Source organism: Gasterosteus aculeatus, chromosome 8, assembly GCF_964276395.1.
Source record: "Gasterosteus aculeatus chromosome 8, fGasAcu3.hap1.1, whole genome shotgun sequence".
Taxonomy (NCBI): domain Eukaryota; kingdom Metazoa; phylum Chordata; class Actinopteri; order Perciformes; family Gasterosteidae; genus Gasterosteus; species Gasterosteus aculeatus.
Window position 1 is genome coordinate 15,015,455 of NC_135695.1, and position 18,036 is coordinate 15,033,490.

At 42.3% G+C, this 18,036-nt stretch overlaps 1 protein-coding gene across 2 annotated transcripts in view; it reads right to left on the reverse strand.

Moving 5' to 3' along the window:
- The window catches only part of negr1 (neuronal growth regulator 1), a 114,061-nt gene that overhangs the window by 37,146 nt on the left and 58,879 nt on the right, over positions 1 to 18,036 (reverse strand). For both annotated transcript variants that reach the window (XM_040184261.2, XM_040184260.2), the window contains exon 4: positions 9,033 to 9,164. In XM_040184261.2, coding sequence (XP_040040195.2) covers positions 9,033 to 9,164 — 132 coding nt within the window. The remainder of the gene's footprint in view (positions 1 to 9,032; positions 9,165 to 18,036) is intronic.

Below are 18,036 nucleotides of genomic sequence, written 5' to 3' on the forward strand. Positions count from 1 at the left end.
GCCCAATAATCCAGGTAATTTAGTGTCCAGAGCATGCTGTGGTGGTGCTGTAAATCATGCCTCAACTCGTGGTGATTCCACCAGATGGGGGTAAGGGGTTCGGTCCAGGAATAGCACAGGCATGGCAGAAAGATGGGTGCTGTTAGGCCCCGCCGGGTGACAAATGGCCAGATGTGGGTCCATGACAAACCGGCCTCCGTTACATCTGTGTTACGCGGCGCTTGTCATCAAAACAATGAGAACGTCTCAAATTGCACCGCTCTACATGAATAACTAACCTGCATGACATCTAAACAGGGTTTGTTCAGAGAGCAGGGCACCTCAATGTACAAGACCTCACCGAGTCGCCTGCCTTAAGCGATCTTCCTGCGACTGTTGATGATTAATCGGTGCGCTCTGGGCCTGAATATGATTTATTTAGCCACAAACTATTGTTTGCCAAGAGAACCAAGAGAACGCAAGCTTTTTAATTAAAAGATCAATTAATAACCCTACCTCTTCAGCCAGATTTGAAAATGAGTTTTCATTGCAATTAGAAGATGGACTCATCAGTGCATGACTTATCAGCTTACACACAGAGACACTGTTCCGCACTGCCATCTGTGGGCTTCATTGTCCTGGTTCTTGTCGAAGAGGAATGGTTCTGCTGCCAAGATTTATTAATTAATTAAGATTTCTATTCAGAACAGCTAGGGAACATTGTGTTCCCTCTTTTCATACAATGCAAGGGATATAAATAACCGGCTTAGTGTGCAGGACTGCGCGGGTTGACAGCGCCAGGGATCTATTGTCTTTGTTAAACACTAAATGGTTGAACGTACAGAAATGCCCACCTGTCTCGCTACGTTTACGCATTGGCTGTTGAGGCTGCTCTCATGAGGGACCACACCCCATACATATAGAAATATCATTCCCGCAGGAGACTTCACTAGGTCACCTCCAGCTGAGTAAGCACACACATCATTCATGCCACACAGAGTTTGATGCAAACCTGCCACGTTTAAGGCATTTGTCTTTTGTCAAGATTATGAAGCTGCGGACCGCGCTCAAAGAGTAGGTTGCTGTGCTTCTGTCTGTTTAGTCTACCTGTGTTCAAGAACATTTATTCTGTGCGCTCACGCAAAAAGCGAGGCAAATTTATTCGCACGAGTTCACTCGCCCGACTGTTGTAGTTAATTCGCCTTCATTTGGGCGGTAAAGACAGACGTTTCCGCTTCCCACCATGGAAATAAAGACTACAAATGCTCAAAAAATTACACAAACGTGGTAAACGCCCTCGTGTTTAGGTTCATGACATGTGCATCTGGGTGACTGCTGCTTCCAAAGCTACTTCAGGCTGACCAGCAGCCAGTCTGATGACATGTTGCCGTCGGATCGGTGCCAGGATCCCTCGGTTGGACACCAATAAACTTACAGGCGTTCAATCTGAGCTGCTGAGCGGCTGTGTGTGTGTGTGTGTGTCTATCTCCGGTGAGCGGCAGTTTCATAAACTATGTTCACGGTTGGCAGCAGGGCGGTGAGGTCAGGCGGAGGTTGGGCGGAGCATCTCGATGCCGATTGGCTTTCGCAAGACAGCGTCGGCCTGTCTTCGCTCAATTTGCGCTGCGTGTTTCGCGTTATTCGCGTTACTTGCACAAATAATTCTCTTCGCTTTTGGTGTGAACGCAGCATTATTCATGCCCCACATGCAGCAAGGACTCCTAATCGCAATCAAGACGAGAGCTTTGGAGAGATGTAGAGAGATGGATTTACATCCAAACAGCTCTAGGGTACTGGCTTTAACTCTACTTAGGACAGGATCAGAATCCAATTGTAGGAAGTATCCTACTTCGAATTGTAAGCCACATGATTTCAATGGATAGTCGACAAATGCTCAGCTGAGTCTCTGTGGCTGTGTGTTCAAATACTCACGATAATGAACATTTATTCTACTTTGTAACTACTAGCGCAATCAATCTGACTGAGTCGGGACAGGACACACACACACACCCTCAGGCACACACACACAGACCGTATGTAGGACACAGTAAAGTAAATGTCGTAAACAGCTATGTAAATGTTGTGTTGGGCCAATATTCTTACAGTTTTAATGGATGCTAATGCAGCGCAAACATGTTCGCATTCCACTAATAGCTGTTTACTTTCTTGTCATGACTTGACATTGTCATACAGTTAGGGTCGTGGAGATGGGTCTCCGGACCACAAGTAAACAGCCTCTTATCTATTGGAGACGCTCACGACTCCCCTGAACAACTCTGTCAGGGGAGCTGGAGGGGCATGTTGTGGGCGCGTCTGTCAGGGCAGGGCTTGAATTCCAAAAAGGCCCCGATGACGGGCGCTTTAGAGGAAGCCGTTGGCTCGGGGCAAACAGAAGAGAAGGCGGTGCGAAGAATTTGAGGTACATATCCGCAGTGTGCTGCTGCATTTCAATTATGTAAAGAAATCCAGCATACTACGGCCGTAATTGCTGAAAGCATTTGGATGCGCATGCTCATAATTCATAGAAAATGATCACAGTTTTGTTGGCATATGAATGTAGCAGGAGCAGAAGTGAGGTGCTCTCCTTTTTCTAAATGGCCACGGTGAACAGGTGAGCCACGTTCACAGCTGCGGGAGCCACTGGAGGAGGCGTACAAATGGCTGGCAAACACAACATACACTGGGCTCTGCAAAGCCACGTGGAGGCTCGTCTTGAAGGAGAACAAGTGATGTTGAAGGAGGGAGAGATGCCCGTATCGTGTCGACAAAGCAAAAAGTGTGGAAAAACAAACAAACACGGCTGTCAGTGTTAAAGGGAGCGGCATTTAACGTTGTGAACTTCGTTGAAGCGGCAAACAACGACTTGCTTTGAAAATAAATAGAGGGGCGCATCTACCTGAGCGGAGGACAAAGTGGCTCCTCCTCTGTGCGCGTTGTCATCAGAGCTTTTCTCACACGTTGTCAATGTCGTCGCCCTTTTGGTTCCCTCACGGCTGCTCTGCGCTACTGATGACTGATGACACGGCTCTCACGGGACTGACACGGGAACTTAACACCGTTAGTTTGCGCTGTTGGAACAGTTGGCTCGTTAGCTGTGAGGCCTCAGTTTGGCATTAACGACGAGAGGCAATCAGATGACTTCCAGTCTCGGGTCTTTCACCTTTAAGCTTCCAAATGTGTGCTGAAGACAAAGCGTTTGAATTGTATTGTAACTTCCTCAGGCTGTGACTTATATACGCAACACACATGCATGCTAAAAGAAGCCGGCGTTTTCCTATTAACTAATAAAAATCTAACATACCTCAACTCCTCTGTCTTCTTTACTTCTTTCTGTCTTTTCTTTAATTCTCTGCAAATTTGTGGCAGTTTTTTTTAATTACTACATGGCCAATCGATGAACATCTGGCGCTGTTGCGGGCGGCTTTAGTGGAAGCATCTGAAACAGCGACGAGCAAATCGAATAACACAACAAGACAGGTGGTTGTCTACTTTCCATGAGTGACTTCAGTTTGTGCAAACTGTCAAATGCCATTTTGCAACACGATGCTTAAACTGTGCACTGTCACTCATTCAATCTGAGGTGAGCTTTTACTTGTCTAAACTTCACAAGAAGGTCAGTCCACTTTGATTTCTCGACGTAAAAAAAGAGCGTTTTTACAATTGTTTTATCTGTATGTTCATTCTGCAGCAAGGGGGCTTGATTAATTAATCAAACACTGGCTTTTTGTCCCGCGGTTGTTTCCCTCTCATTCATCCCTCAGACTCAACCAACCTAGATGTGATATTTATGCCTTTGAGTCAAACTGTGCAGTGAGAATTCCAGCCAATAACGGCACCCACCTGCAGTGAAGATGAATATGTAAATATGAAAAGTAGGTCAGAGATCAGATTTCACCAGGTAAAGATCACCGCTGAAATATCCTTTTGCCAAGCGGGGCTTTTCAGCCAAACTGATTCCAGCATCCCCCCTCTGGATAACTGCCAGGTTCCAGGTTTAGCTCAAAAAGGCATTTAGTTGTCATTCATCCATCCCCTGATGTATTAAGACTTGACAAAAGGGCACGCTAGTCATTTAGTTAATGCAGTCTGATCAATGTAGTCTTTTGAGCCTCATTGAAATTCAAACGGAGGTCACATGGAGTGGACTTAGCCTGCAGAGCAGCAATGCCTGAAACCTGCTGCCGCTAACTCATCATATCGCAGAAGGCCAAATGGCCGGCTTGGTGTTATGGCGTGCCTATTGTTATTAAAACTCAAAACATTTTAAAGCTTTAATTTGTTTTCATTACTATGGTTTGCTTATTTTAATTAGTGGCCCTTAATCTGCAATTAGCCTCGAGGTCACCTAAACTCTTGAAAAAAGGAATTGTTTGGAAAAAAGGGGGAATTTGTTTCGACATGTATTTAATTAGATTATTGTTAACCCAGGAAATCTCAGTGACACTCACTCCTATGCTGTCTAATTAGAGCGATAAAAGAGAAACAGTGCCGGCACGACGGACTCATGTTTACAACTTAATTCAGTTTAACCGATCTCTAAAAACGACAGTTTGTCGTTGCTTTGGCAAAATTCTCAACTGGTATTGAACATTTTTTAAACGAGATGTACAAATCTTCAAACCACCGGGCACTTGTTGACAGTGTGAATTTATCATTCTTCTAAAGCAGCTTCTTCCCGAGTGTGGGGTCATTCGTCTGACTCACTATATGCATACATGGTCCTAACGGGCCCAGAAAGTGCTGACGAAGCCTCCTTCAGAGGAGGAGTCAAGGCTGCTTCCCCAACGACGCCTCTGGTCCGTATGACCAACACACACACACACACACACACACACACACAGACCTACACACACACACAGAGCCGCTTCATTCTCGTGGACATTGGACATTGCTTCTCTTGATCTGTACACAGAGATTGTTGTTTAACTGTAAGCTGTATTTTTACACCTGAATGAGTATGAAGTATTATTGTCTATAAGTTGCAATAACCAACTTACCAAATAATGAATATGGCTGATTATGGTCTCAGTCAAATAGGTTTACTCTTTAAATCATGTGTGAATTATTTAACCGTGTAGTCATCACACAGTCAAAAATAGGCTTTTTCATATACACAGTCTGTCAGGCATATACTAGGAATACGATCACAGTACTATAGATTTATTTTGCAAAAAGCTGCTTGTTACATCGACTGTATGGTAAAACCTGAACTTAATTAAAGGATGGAGAGGGTCTCATATATTACATCAACTAACTTTGCCTTCTGTCAATTTACTTGACAGGTGCTATTTATAAGTATGCATTTTGCCAAACACTAGAAGGTAAACAATGAATAGCGGCATATTCCTCCAGTGAGGATCGAAGGTGCAGAGTGTGAGGACAGCCCGATAGAAGAGAGTCACAGAGCTGTGGGCGATGCGATTAGGCGCCGGCTTACAATGAGTGCAGTCCTAATGTGAACCATGCTGCAGTCTACAGTACTCCCCAACGAAGACCATGCTGGAATAATTCATGTTACACAGCCCAAGGTTAAGCAATACAGTTCAATTTGAGTACAAAACTAATTCAGTAGAATAATGAGTCAATAAAAGTTAGAACAAAAGCCTGAAACTGAGGCGCACAGCAGAAGACAGCATTTTAACACATATAACCTGAAGGTCTAGACTACCGCGACTGCCTTGGTAGTGGTTAAAGTTTTCTAACCGCAACAAAAGCGAGTGAACTATGAATGCCTGCAGCTATGAAGGACGATGGCGTCTTAACAAATATCGACTCTGTCAGCATCTCCATGAGAGATCGTGTTGAAAAGACTCCAGAGGGCCATAAAACAAGTTTGCAAGGTGCTATTTGATAGAAACTGTGATGGGTAAACGCAGTGGGTAAAGCCGGCGTATGCGCTACACCTCGTATACTGTTCTGTAATACTGATTTTCTTTCATTATGACACACTACATATATGTATTTATAGTATAGGCCTGTTCATACCTACTGGGCTGTATCGCTATGGTTCTACCGTAAAAGAAGTGATTTGATAAGTTGTTAAGTGGGGAAATGTGACCTGACACTTTGCAGATCCCTCCAGAGATCTTATCCCTGAGAATGCCTTTGTAGCAACCGTGCGGTATAATGTCAATTTATACCATCCAAATGTCACCAGGATGTCCAACCTGATCTGGTTGCAATTTGCACCATAAAAGCCGACAGGCTGTTTTGGGTATTCCATCACACAATACTCCATGGAGCGGAAGTATGAGCAAAGGGGTTAAATACTATGCAGAAGTTGCCCTTTGAGAGTGCAGCGACAGTATGTACTTAAAAGTAAAATGTTTGTGATTTGGAAAGCGGCTTAAATGTGATGGATGTGAAGCCAGACAGAAGGCAGTCCTGCCACGACACGTGAGCAAATATGTCTGTATGTGCGCCCCCCCCCCCCCAAAACATTGTAAACCGAATTTTCTGCCATCGTTGTGTGTGGTGACTTAAAACTAACTATTTTTCTAAACATCTTTCCACGTGCACGTCGACGACAGACACACAAGTGAGTAACCTGACACGTCTCCCAGGAGAACGTCCATGAGGTCCACTGACTGCTCTTGTCAGCAGAGAAAAAAGCAGCTGTACAAACTAGAGCCCCTCCAGAGTAACATCTTTAATAACGTTCATTTGTTGCGTCTTGCTGTGTAATTAGTTCTTATTTGAGTTCCGGGTGTCAGCTAACGTCTTCATTTCAATTCAGCGCTTGGCATAGCGAGCCGCCATCACTAGCCCACACGCTCCCGGGGGCTCCGTGAATGCAGCTTGATGTGTGACAGTGAAGCCTGAACGATGCGGCGGTTTTGGCGCGTGGTCCAAATGCTCCTCTCTTCCTCTACTGGAGGAGGATTGCACCGGGGCGGAGAGGAATCAGTGAAGAGTGGCCACCAGCTGGCTTGCGCTCGCCCCGCTGTGGCCATATCGGCCGCTCCAGTGGACGACTGAGATTCGTTTATCCTCCACCATATCTTTGTAAATGAGCACGTGTCACGAGTCTACGTAGGAAGGACGGGGCACCTTTGAGGACAAAGTACAAAACGTATGCAGCAAACATTTGGAGAGCTGAAACACGGACTATATCAATGTGCAATGTGCCGCTCTGTTTTGTTTATTCGGTTCTTGCAGTTGCACAGCACATTGAATGCTAAACAGCTACAATACAACACGGAGCCCTTTGTGTGGACGGAAAAGTCAGACTATGACACTACACGTTATCCATACCTCGAACAGGACGTAGAGCATTATGAAACATTCATGAATTCAGTGGGAGGGAGCTTTGGCTTTTACATTTTGTTGGAGACACAGGCTGCAAAACCAATTACTGCAGACAGATTCTTTTAATGAGACGTGTCAGTAAGACGTGGCGCTGTATATGTAAGAAGGGAGTTCAGGTCCACCAGAGCTGCCTTTCGAAGCATGTACATAATCTCCATCTTTAGTAATAATCATTTACATGATGCTTTATGCGTTATAATATTGCCTAATCCCTCAGGGTTCATGCAATCATTTCAAAACCCATTGGGTTCTTTCAAAAACACATCGTCACCGACATTGTAACATGCAGTTTTGCTTAGTTCATGAAAAGAAGCATATGGATATTAAAGATAATAAGATATTAAGGGAAGATAACACTTTCCAATATTCAGTGTATTCCCTCAGGTTTGTGCTGCTTTTTTTTATACAATTATTCCAACATGTTTTTTTTATTATTTTATTCATTGAAATCAATCTGACCTGAGTTCAGATTGAATTTTGAGTTAGTGAATACCTGTGTTATGTTAAACATCCTATTAAACAGTTTTCATAAGTTAACATTACAAATGATTCCACAAGAAGAGTCCACAAACAATATCTGGAGAAGTCACATGTGTGTTCCACCCCAATAATACAGGATGAGTAACTGGTCAATGACAGGAACCGCTCTGTGACTGTAAGCTCCAGATAACTCTGTGCAGCGGGTAAAAACTGCCTTTACACTTGAACAACCACAGCACACTCCCTTCCAAAGCATCGCTCCGACGCTCATGCTGTTGTGACTTTGCCTGACAGTAAAATAAAGTCTTCCTCATCAATTGACAAAACCCACATAACCCTATGGGACATGGCTTTAAAATACGGCGTCTGACATGCCTTATCAATCATTGTGAATATATCCTTTGTTCGGCAGCATAAAAGGCCCTCCTAGTTGTCGGAGCACTTTTCATCCTTGATCCCATGCCTCAGCTAAGCTATAAATATCTGGCATCTAAAAGTCCTCTCAGACCCACCTCATTAGAATAGAAATAATGGCCACAGCACTTGGTTCTATAACCAGTGTATCTACTCAAGGAAATGCAGTTAAAGCATTTTTGGATTTCAATTTGTCAAAAAAAGTTAGCTAAATAAAAAAATAAAACTTGCATAATTAGCTTTCAAGATATGACTCAGTCGGTAACTGGGCCACGAGTGCTTTTTCTTTCACTCTTCCTTCTCCTCCGCCTTTGAGGCCGAATGCATGATGAGCTTTGCCAAAAGTGAAATATAGCACAGGGCATTTATGCAGAAACCCCTATAAATAACAGCAAAGTAAAGGTGCCCTCTTAAAACGAGAAGGAACGGTAGTAATTGTCAAGCACCCATCCTGGTGATTTCCATGTGACCGGCCCAGCTAAAGCCCAGTATCATTCATTAATGCCCCGGCTCCTCATTACTGCCTCCTCACTCTTTTGAAAGACTCATTACCTGCATAATGGAAGAGTGCTTAGAACAGTCAGACCTTTCCTTAGTGTGAATTAATCACCTACATGCACGGACAAAAAGGGAATTCTCACATTAAATATTAAGAAACTTCTCACTCTGGCTTTTTACTTTTTCAAAACTTCTAAAAGGTGTACTTCATTGCAAATTCAAGTGAACGGTCAGGGAGACTGCACTGGTGTCATTGAAGACCTAATGTCTTGTCTTGTCTCTGCAAGGGCAGGGGGCGGAGGGGGGGTGGGAGGGGGACGGGGAAGCAAGGAAGAAGAAAGAAACATACTTACAGTTGACTGTGACTTTTACTGTTTTGGTGTCAGGAGAGGCGATGTCATTTAAAGCGCTGCATTCGTAGTCTCCGGCCTGGTCCCTCGTGATGCCGGTAACGTTAAGATATTCGCCACTGTCGTACTTCCGGGCTGCAAATAGTACAAACGGAGGCAAATTACTGAATTAGAATATAGAAATACTGCACACACTCCGTCCGTCACACACGCACACTCATACAGCTGCGAGCTGTCTCTAACCTCTGGGCAGTGTGCGTAAAGCCTTCATTTGGAATAAATAGCTTCCGAGCTTAAGCCAGAGCAGAAGATGCAATGAGATTAGGTATTGTACAATAGCACAGGATGAGCAGTGCATTGATCCATACATATTGTTATGGTGGCAGGAAATGAAACAAAATTGGTGTATTCCCTGTCATCTACTCAATATTTGCTCCACACAATGAAGTTAGAGCTACTTCCTTGCAGACAGACAGACTGGATGGCTCAATGCACATGTCGGTGCCTTATAGTTAGCCAGCAGTGCCAAAGGCAGGAGCCGAAAAGCACCACCAACAGAATATCGGCTGCAGGGGGGGGCCAGTCCACACAATCACGTCTGCTCCGATCGAAAGAAACAGTAGAAAATAGTGTGAACACAATATAATTGAAAAGAATGCACTAAAGTGATAAAGTGTGGTTTTAGGAGAGGATAATCAGGCCAAAACATACAAGGGAAGTCATTTCAAGTAAAGTCTTTGCAATGAAAGAGAATAATCTACCCCCACCACTGACAGATGGATAAATGGGGAGACAGACAGATAGAGAGACACATATAGAGAGACGGATGGATGCGAAGTTAAAGAATACTAATGAAAGAAAACCAATATGACTTGATGTGTTTTTATAATAAATGGTCTCAGTGGGAAGAACTGTGAATGTGTTTCCAACACTAAGTGATACTCATTGTGAAAATCTATTCATATCCAACCTTTCAAGGGGGTGGTAATGGTGGTTCTTTTGCATGAAATATGTGTGCAGGCACGGGAATCAAAGTGAACGCACAACCGAGCTAAACCGAGCTCAACATACTGCTGAATCAGCAATATCTCACAAAGGACTAGCTGAAATCAAGACAATCCGTGCTTTAGGAGTGGAACTGCTTCCATTCTGTGCAGCCACCCTCCCCTGAAAGTGAGCGGAATTCTTATATATTCCCACTTTCCCTTTGTGCGGCCGCGGAAGCTGTTTATCTGCTCGCTAGTATGTCATAAAACTTGAAACCGAAGGCGTTGTTGATAATGAGCTTTACTGTCTCTTGTCACACAACAATTGAGTCCAAGAGTCTTGGCAAAGATATTGGTGGCTTCACAAACAACAGCAAAAAGAGGAGGAAGAAGAAAAAAAAAAAACGTTGATCCATAAACAAGCACCGGATGTCTGTGGAAAACAGAACCAGTGATATGCCAAGAGCACAGGGATGGAAACATAACAGAAAGGGCTCTATTTCTGTGCCGGTGCACAGCTCATAGCTTGGCTTTTCACCAGTGAAGAAATGTTCATGGGGATTTTGGAAAACTTTATTTTTTCAGGGGAGGGGGGGTTGAGCATTACAGAATGTCAGAATAGTAATCAAAGTGTGGAGCGCAGACTTGGTGTAAAAAAAGACGGATTGGAGGGATTATACAAACATGGTTAACATGGTGCAACTCCCCGTCAGCCTCCAGCTTGCATCTTTACCTCTGATATGTGTGCCGAAATAGCCATACCTTTACTTTTTCTGCATGCTATGCTGGGGAATTGGACTTTGGTAAATAGCGTGCAGAATATAGATATGAGATAGTATGTTGCCGTCTGGGATCTCTGCAGTAGAACGGCGATCGCGATCCACCATCACGTGTTTAACTTCCCTGTACCGAATGGGGTCTTTTTTTTTTCAGCACTGAATCTAATCAAAAATAAATTAACACACCAGAGTTAAAATCAACTTAAACGGTTTGGCTGTTGCGAGAGTTGTTCGTCCCGTAGCTTCAGTGCAAGTCAGCGCCTGCGCGGTGGCTCTGCACATGCATTTGGCCTCGACAATAATACCTAGAATTGAAAGCTGTGATTTATTCAGAAGGACTGGATATTATCTGTTTCACTGAATAAGTAGGTCTCCTGCTAAGCTAGGCTACAGCCTCAGCCGGCACCTCTGTGCTCAATGCAATACATCACAGCCTCATAAACAATCTGCAAAACGATTGTTTGTGATTAAGACTGGACGGAAAAGCGGTTGCTTATTTTACCGAGTAGCCGTCTTTCCCACAACAATGCAGCTTAATAATACTGTTAAAACACAACATTATCTAATTTTCATTTGTTCATGAGAGGAACATCTTGTTTTGGTTGATTTGCATTCTGTGATTACATATTTGTTTGATTTGAACAAACACCGCATTGTTATCAAAATCAAATACAACTTAAGAGCTTTTATTGCTGATTTATTGATTAACTGTTGATTAGACCTGCATTATGACACACTGTGATAAAACGCTGTGACAATGGCACAGAGCGAGTGCGATCGGTTTGCTCTCCTTATGGTAGAGATGCGTAATACAATTGTTGGTGAGATTTAAATTAGCCTCATATGTATATCTCTACATTAGATAGTATCAACACACATTATGATGGAGGCAGAGTTGGAGTAAAGCACAGGTTGCATCATCACTCGGGGACAAATTAAGCATCACTTAGTCCTGACTGAGACTAACCACACACTAGTCTAAATGACAAAGCAAACTATTACATAGTCATTTTAATGAATGTTTAAATATAGGAAACACTGCTTTTATGACTACGCGTGAACCAATGGTGGTTCCAACTTCCCGTCTCGCTTGTTCACTGCAGAAATAATCCCAGAGCCCACGCGGCACGGCTATGCTTTTATACTGTGAGGCACTTTGTGACGCCAACGCTCGCTAACTACCCTTTATTTGTCTAAAAGACGTTATGTCTCAGAGCCGTGTGTATACTCCCCACGTCCTCACAACAAGTAGTTAACATGGTTGACCTACATGCTTCCTTTAGAGCACAGCTGCAGTGTTTTTGACTGTAATGGGGAATTATGGCAGGCGGGATCTGAAAAATCCACCGTGCGCACTAGTGTCTTTTACTGGGGCAATGAAATGAAAAGCAGTGACCCACGAGGTTCAGTGTGCCAGACGCGTCCAGTGGCACTTATGGCTAAATCAAAGGCAGAGGATTCCGCAGGGGAGCACAAAAAACCTTTTTCTTGTCACTGCGTGTGGGAAACAATTAATCCCTATTTTGCAATAGAGGTCTGCTGGTGGGAGGCAGTAGAAAGGCACATCAGAGCAATCGGCGTACAAAAAGAGAAATACATGTTGAATAGAAAGAAAAAGAAACGGAAGTTGTGTTTCTGTGAGATGGTGAAGTGAGGCGCTGTATCATGAGCAGGGTGAGAACACAGACGGGCTTTTCCCCCTTCAGTCTCAGTCCAAATATTTCCTTTGGCAACAGGAGCTTGGATTTGATTGACAACGATTTTGAAAAGGCAACAATATCATTTCTTCGGCTCTACTCTGCACTCTGTTTGGCCTGAAACGGAGGAGTCACTCCACCTGCTCAGAAGAAAAGTAATTGAAGGAAGGCATGTTCAAAACCCCAACTCCTCTCATGTTTGATAGGGGTTATGCCATTTTGGATTTCTAGCATTTGAATGTGGTGTAAAGTCTACACTGCCATTCTTAACAATGGTGTCCTCCAACCCAGGATGTAGGATTTTTATGATTCTTGCTTTTCAGTTCATCGAATAAGGCTACACATAAGGCAATGTTTCTATTGTAAGGAAGCGTATGTGTTTGATATAAAACCCATCAATAGACACACAATCTGTTCAACGATAGCCCAACAACCAAAGGCCTTTCATAAAAATGTCATCCCTGCACGACACTGTAAATCAAAGAGTTCTCCAACAATTGTAGCTTTCATAAATAAAAGAAACAGTAAAACAGCATATAGTGCTGACTATTTGGTGCCTCCAGCTACCTCACATGTAATTGAAAACCCAGCATTGGATTGAACATGAATACTTCTGAAACAGGTGGATGGATAAACCAAAGACTTGGGCAAGTGTCTATCAAGTTCAAACAGCAGGACAATTTAACACGTTCCCTCAAAGGTGGAATCAACCAGTTTGAACAAATGGGAAGAAGAATTGTCTGACTGCATCTTTAATGGTATTTCAGAAATATACAAATGTTACAATTAAGAGCTGCAACAACGAATCGATAAAATTGATTAAAATCGATTATTAAAAGCGTTGGCAACAAATTTCATTATCGATTCGTTGTGTCGCGCGATTATTACGTCACTCAATGAGTTTCGGAGATGTGCGCGGAGTAAAAATAAAAATAAAGACGAGCCGACGTAGAGGAAAGAGCAGCCGGCAGTTGTTGGTGAGTCACATGACGCAGGTAGAGACGTCTGTCGTCTTGACAGAGACTAGTCGTCTAAGGTGTGCAAGCGTGGGGGGTCCCGGTCCACGTTGTCCCGTTTTGACGTGAGGGACGTAACAAGCCTCCTGTTTACTCGTCATCCAGCTGATCAAGCTAGCGTTAGCTCGCTAACAACAGCAGTAAAGCAGTTAGCAAGACTAAGACACGTTTTTATTTACTCGCCTCTTTTGGACCATTAATTTTTCAATGTGTTGTCTGATATTTTGTGCTTTGTCCCATATCGGTTATTGTTGACAAATATATTTGTGTGTGTTGTACCTTTTAATGCTGTCATATATGGTAGTCCAGTGCGCTTGCGCATATACTGTGGGTTATACGGTAGTTGATGTTATGCCTGTAAAGGGAGACACATGGTGATCCATTAAATCAACTAAGAAGCCTCTAATGCATTTATTTACAAATGCCGTTTTAAATTCATCTCATAGCACTTGGTTGTTTTTTTAGCTGATGCACTTAACTTGCACTACAATGACGGTAATAATTTAATGAATATGCTTCAAGTGAACATGAGGGTGTGTTTGTGAGTGTAGTATAGAAAACTAGTTCTGACGAATTTGAGGTTCTGTTTTGGAATAAATGTTTTTTCTTAAATCCGCTTCATCGATTAATCGAAGAAATAATCGAACGATAATCGATTATCAAAATAATCGTTAGTTGCAGCCCTAGTTACAATGGAAAATACACTTTTCACATTTCCACTTTGTCGTATGCAGGTGAAGCACAGAGATAATTAATGTAATTCACGATGTCTCCACTCTTTTAAGGTCTCGCAGTAACTTTGCATACACTGCAATGCAGCTCTTATTGATGTTATCAAAATGTGTGCTCGCACAATTCATAGACTATAAATGTAATTCTCAATGTAACTTGCACAAGCATGTAGAATAGGTGAGAGTAACAAAGGCTCCCACATCCAACTGTGCTTTTTAGTGACATCGTCAGGAGGCCTGTAGGCTCCTAATGAAAGTATGCTATATATTACAGTTTGCTTAACCTCACCAACATAAAAACGATCGTGGAGAGATCACATCTTTCAGATGGTCAGATAAAGTGAGAAGATAAGCTAGGCCTTCAAGGTGAGTTCAAACAAATGAAGTACAGCAGGAAATACAACGTCACCATGATCGTGATCGAGTTTTTACAAGAACGCCACAAAGCGTTGTCAAAATGCTGTTTTGCTCTTACAGCCAAAAACTATTGCTCATTTAACGTTTCCTTTGATACACTCGTCTCCTTCTCAGCTGTGCAGAAGCATGTTTGTCTACTCCAGCAATAATGAATGAAAGCTTCAAAAGAAGAATCAAACAACAACTTTTCCGGTAACCACTATGTAGGGCAACACTTTTGTGCATGAAACATCTGTTTAACAGCAAAATCCCTCCAGAACCGGAGAAAACTGTTACCTGTTTTCCCTGCCAGGCCTAAACCTGTGTTCAAGTGTGTGTGTGTGTGTGTGTGTGTGTGTGTGTGTGTGTGTGTGTGTGTGTGTGTGTGTGTGTGGATGCAGCCGTGACCGAGATAGCGTACACCTGGTGACTCCCTCTCGACCGCTGCTCCAAGACCCGCTTGGACGTTGTGTTTGGCTAACTGCTAACAGCCGTCAGGATCCGCTGCCGCTAAACAATGAGACGGCTCGCTGGGTTCACCTCGGGGTTTTGGCACAGTTATGTAAAGGTGAATTATACGACTTTGAGCCCAATGCTTTTATAACACCACATCGCCGCATGCTTTTGATCTCCAATGAAGTCGGTTCCATTAAATCAGATGGACGTTGCCAACCCACTGGGTGGGGATTTAAACTGTACTGAGTGCACCTTTCTACTGTAATTACATTTTGTCTCAAATAATAGTTCATTCAGCCTATAGTCTCAATGGTGAGTTCGGTACGGTTGAAGTTGAAGTGGTAGGTGACATTTGATAACCATTACCATTATTTGTCTTTTCCTTTGTCATTAAACATATTCTATCATGACTTGAGAGATGATGGCAATACACTCTTTGTCTACGAGGACAAATTCTGTTAATAAAGACATCCAAAAATGATCCCTGTTAAATAGTCCCGGTTGCTCATTGGCAAAACTATTGGATAAGAGTGGAATCCAAATAAATGGACAATATTGCAATGCTTAGGAAACTCGGGTGGGGGGGGGGGCATAGGTGCTAGTATTTATTTCTGAATAAGTAATTTGCTGATGGATTTATATCTCCGTTACAATTCTTATCTTATAAAAAACAAGAATAGATTTTGTAAACGTATTGGATTTACAGTAGAAATATTATGAAATGCCATTGTAAAGTGCAATAAAACTACAAGATATTATATTGTACCTATGTAAACGAATGAATTGTGGCTTATGACGATGTATCTCATAATTGACTTATTTCCTAAGTATTTGATCTATGCACTCCTGTTTGGACGAAGACAAAAATACATACAATTCCGAAACAAATGGACAAATTTCCATTAGAAAAAATCCAATTAGGCCACAGTCTTTCTTGATAAATGAAAGCCAATATATTTAGTTGGATCAGCCTGCCCAGGTTGCAAATGGTATTCCCATCGATTACAGTGGAAGGCGAGCTTTGCAAAGGTCATAGAAACCATTAAACAAGAATCACATCCTTGATAAAGGCCCATACTTTAAAAAACATTATAAGTTGAGTGCTCAACCTCGACATTACAGCAAAAAAACAAACCGACATGGCATTATAAATCCTGTATTTAAAATGAAGAATAATCCACTGTTGATTCTTGTAACATTAAACCACCAACAGACCTAACGTGAGTTGCGTATGAGTACATGCTGAGATATTTCAGAGACTTACAGAGGCCCTTCTCACCTGAGGGAGATGTCACTCCAAGCAAATTAAAGAAATCATAGCGAGGTTAATTTAACATTCAGCGCCAATGCTCGCTAAGTCCCGTTGCAGTAAGCAATTTCCCACATTGTGTAGGGGAGCTGTGAGTACACTTCCTTCAGGGCTGCAATACGCAGATAGGGCAGGCATCGCTAAGAATCCATTATAGCACAGAGCAGCATTTTCTACATCAATTTATCCTTTTAACTCCTGAAAATGGAGAACAACCCACGCGGCTACATTGTGTGCCGCTGCCTTCTGGCCCCAACTCAAGGTGTGGGCAAGAAGCAGGGGTAGAATCGCACAATGTGCCGGGCCGCTTGGGGAATATATGCTGTGAGTTTGCCTTGATACACACTGTAACCCCTTCGCTGCTCCCTGGCTGTCAATCCGAGGCCACCACAATCCAGAGAGGGAAAACGGGCCAAAGGAGCCACAAGTCGTGTGTGATTGCATCTGTGCATTCATCTCAGTGACCCGCACAATTTTCTAACTGCTACTTTCTTATAGAGGAAACACAAATTCAGATGCTGTATGTTGAGATGGAAGTGTTTGTGTGGCTGTGAGATTACAAAAATATCTTGGACAAGGCATAGGCCAAGTTTCTTCATGTAGCAAATAAAACTGTATCTGTCAGTGTCCTTAACAAATCCTTTCTTGCATTTGAACGTAATACAGGACAATGATTGCTGTCCAAGTTAGTTCATTTAAAAGTGTGAGTGGTTGATCAGGAAATATGTAGTGCTGCAACAATGAATCGATCAAATTCGATTATTAAAAGCGTTGGCAACAAATTTCATTATGTTGTCTTGTATATATTTTGTGCTTTGTCCCATATCGGTTATTGTTGACAATATATTTGTGTGTATAGTACTTTTTAATGCTGTCATTTACGGTAGTCCGGTGCGCATATACTGTGGGTTTTACGGTAGTTGATGTTATGCCTCGAATGCATTTATTTACAAATGTCATTTTAAATTCATCTCATAGCACTTGGTTGTTTTTTAGCTATATGCATTTGCTTAACTTGTACTACAATGATGGTAATAATTTAATGAATACGCTTCAAGTGAAAATGGGTGTGTGTTTGTGAGTGTGGGAGTTTGTGAGTGTAGTAGAGAGAACTAGTTCTGACGTTAAAACAAATCCTGTTAAAAATTCTGAATAAATTATTTTTTATAAATTATTATGTACAACGAGCAACCTGTACATTCTGAAGTTTTTTTGCAATGCGAATTTGCAGTTCTGTTTTAGAATAAATGGCTGGAAATTAAAGCTTTTTATTGCCGTTTTTTAAATCTGATTCATCGATTAATCGAAGAAATAATCAACCGATTAATCGATTATCAAATCAATCGTTAGTTGCAGCCCTAGAAATATGTAGTTAATAATAACTTAACATAGCAACATGATGGTAGCTAAATCCAAATAGGAAACGGGTTAAAACATATACAATTAGATGATAAGTTTATGTTATTGAATTGAATGCCCTGACCACCAAAGTGCATGGACCCGCATCCATCTCTGGAACTTGGCCAAGGCATCAATACTTAACACACTGCACTATAACCTATATTTAACCTTGTATGTACTCAGAATGAGGGTCTTCTACCAGACACGTTAACACATTGTAACAAGAATGGAACAAA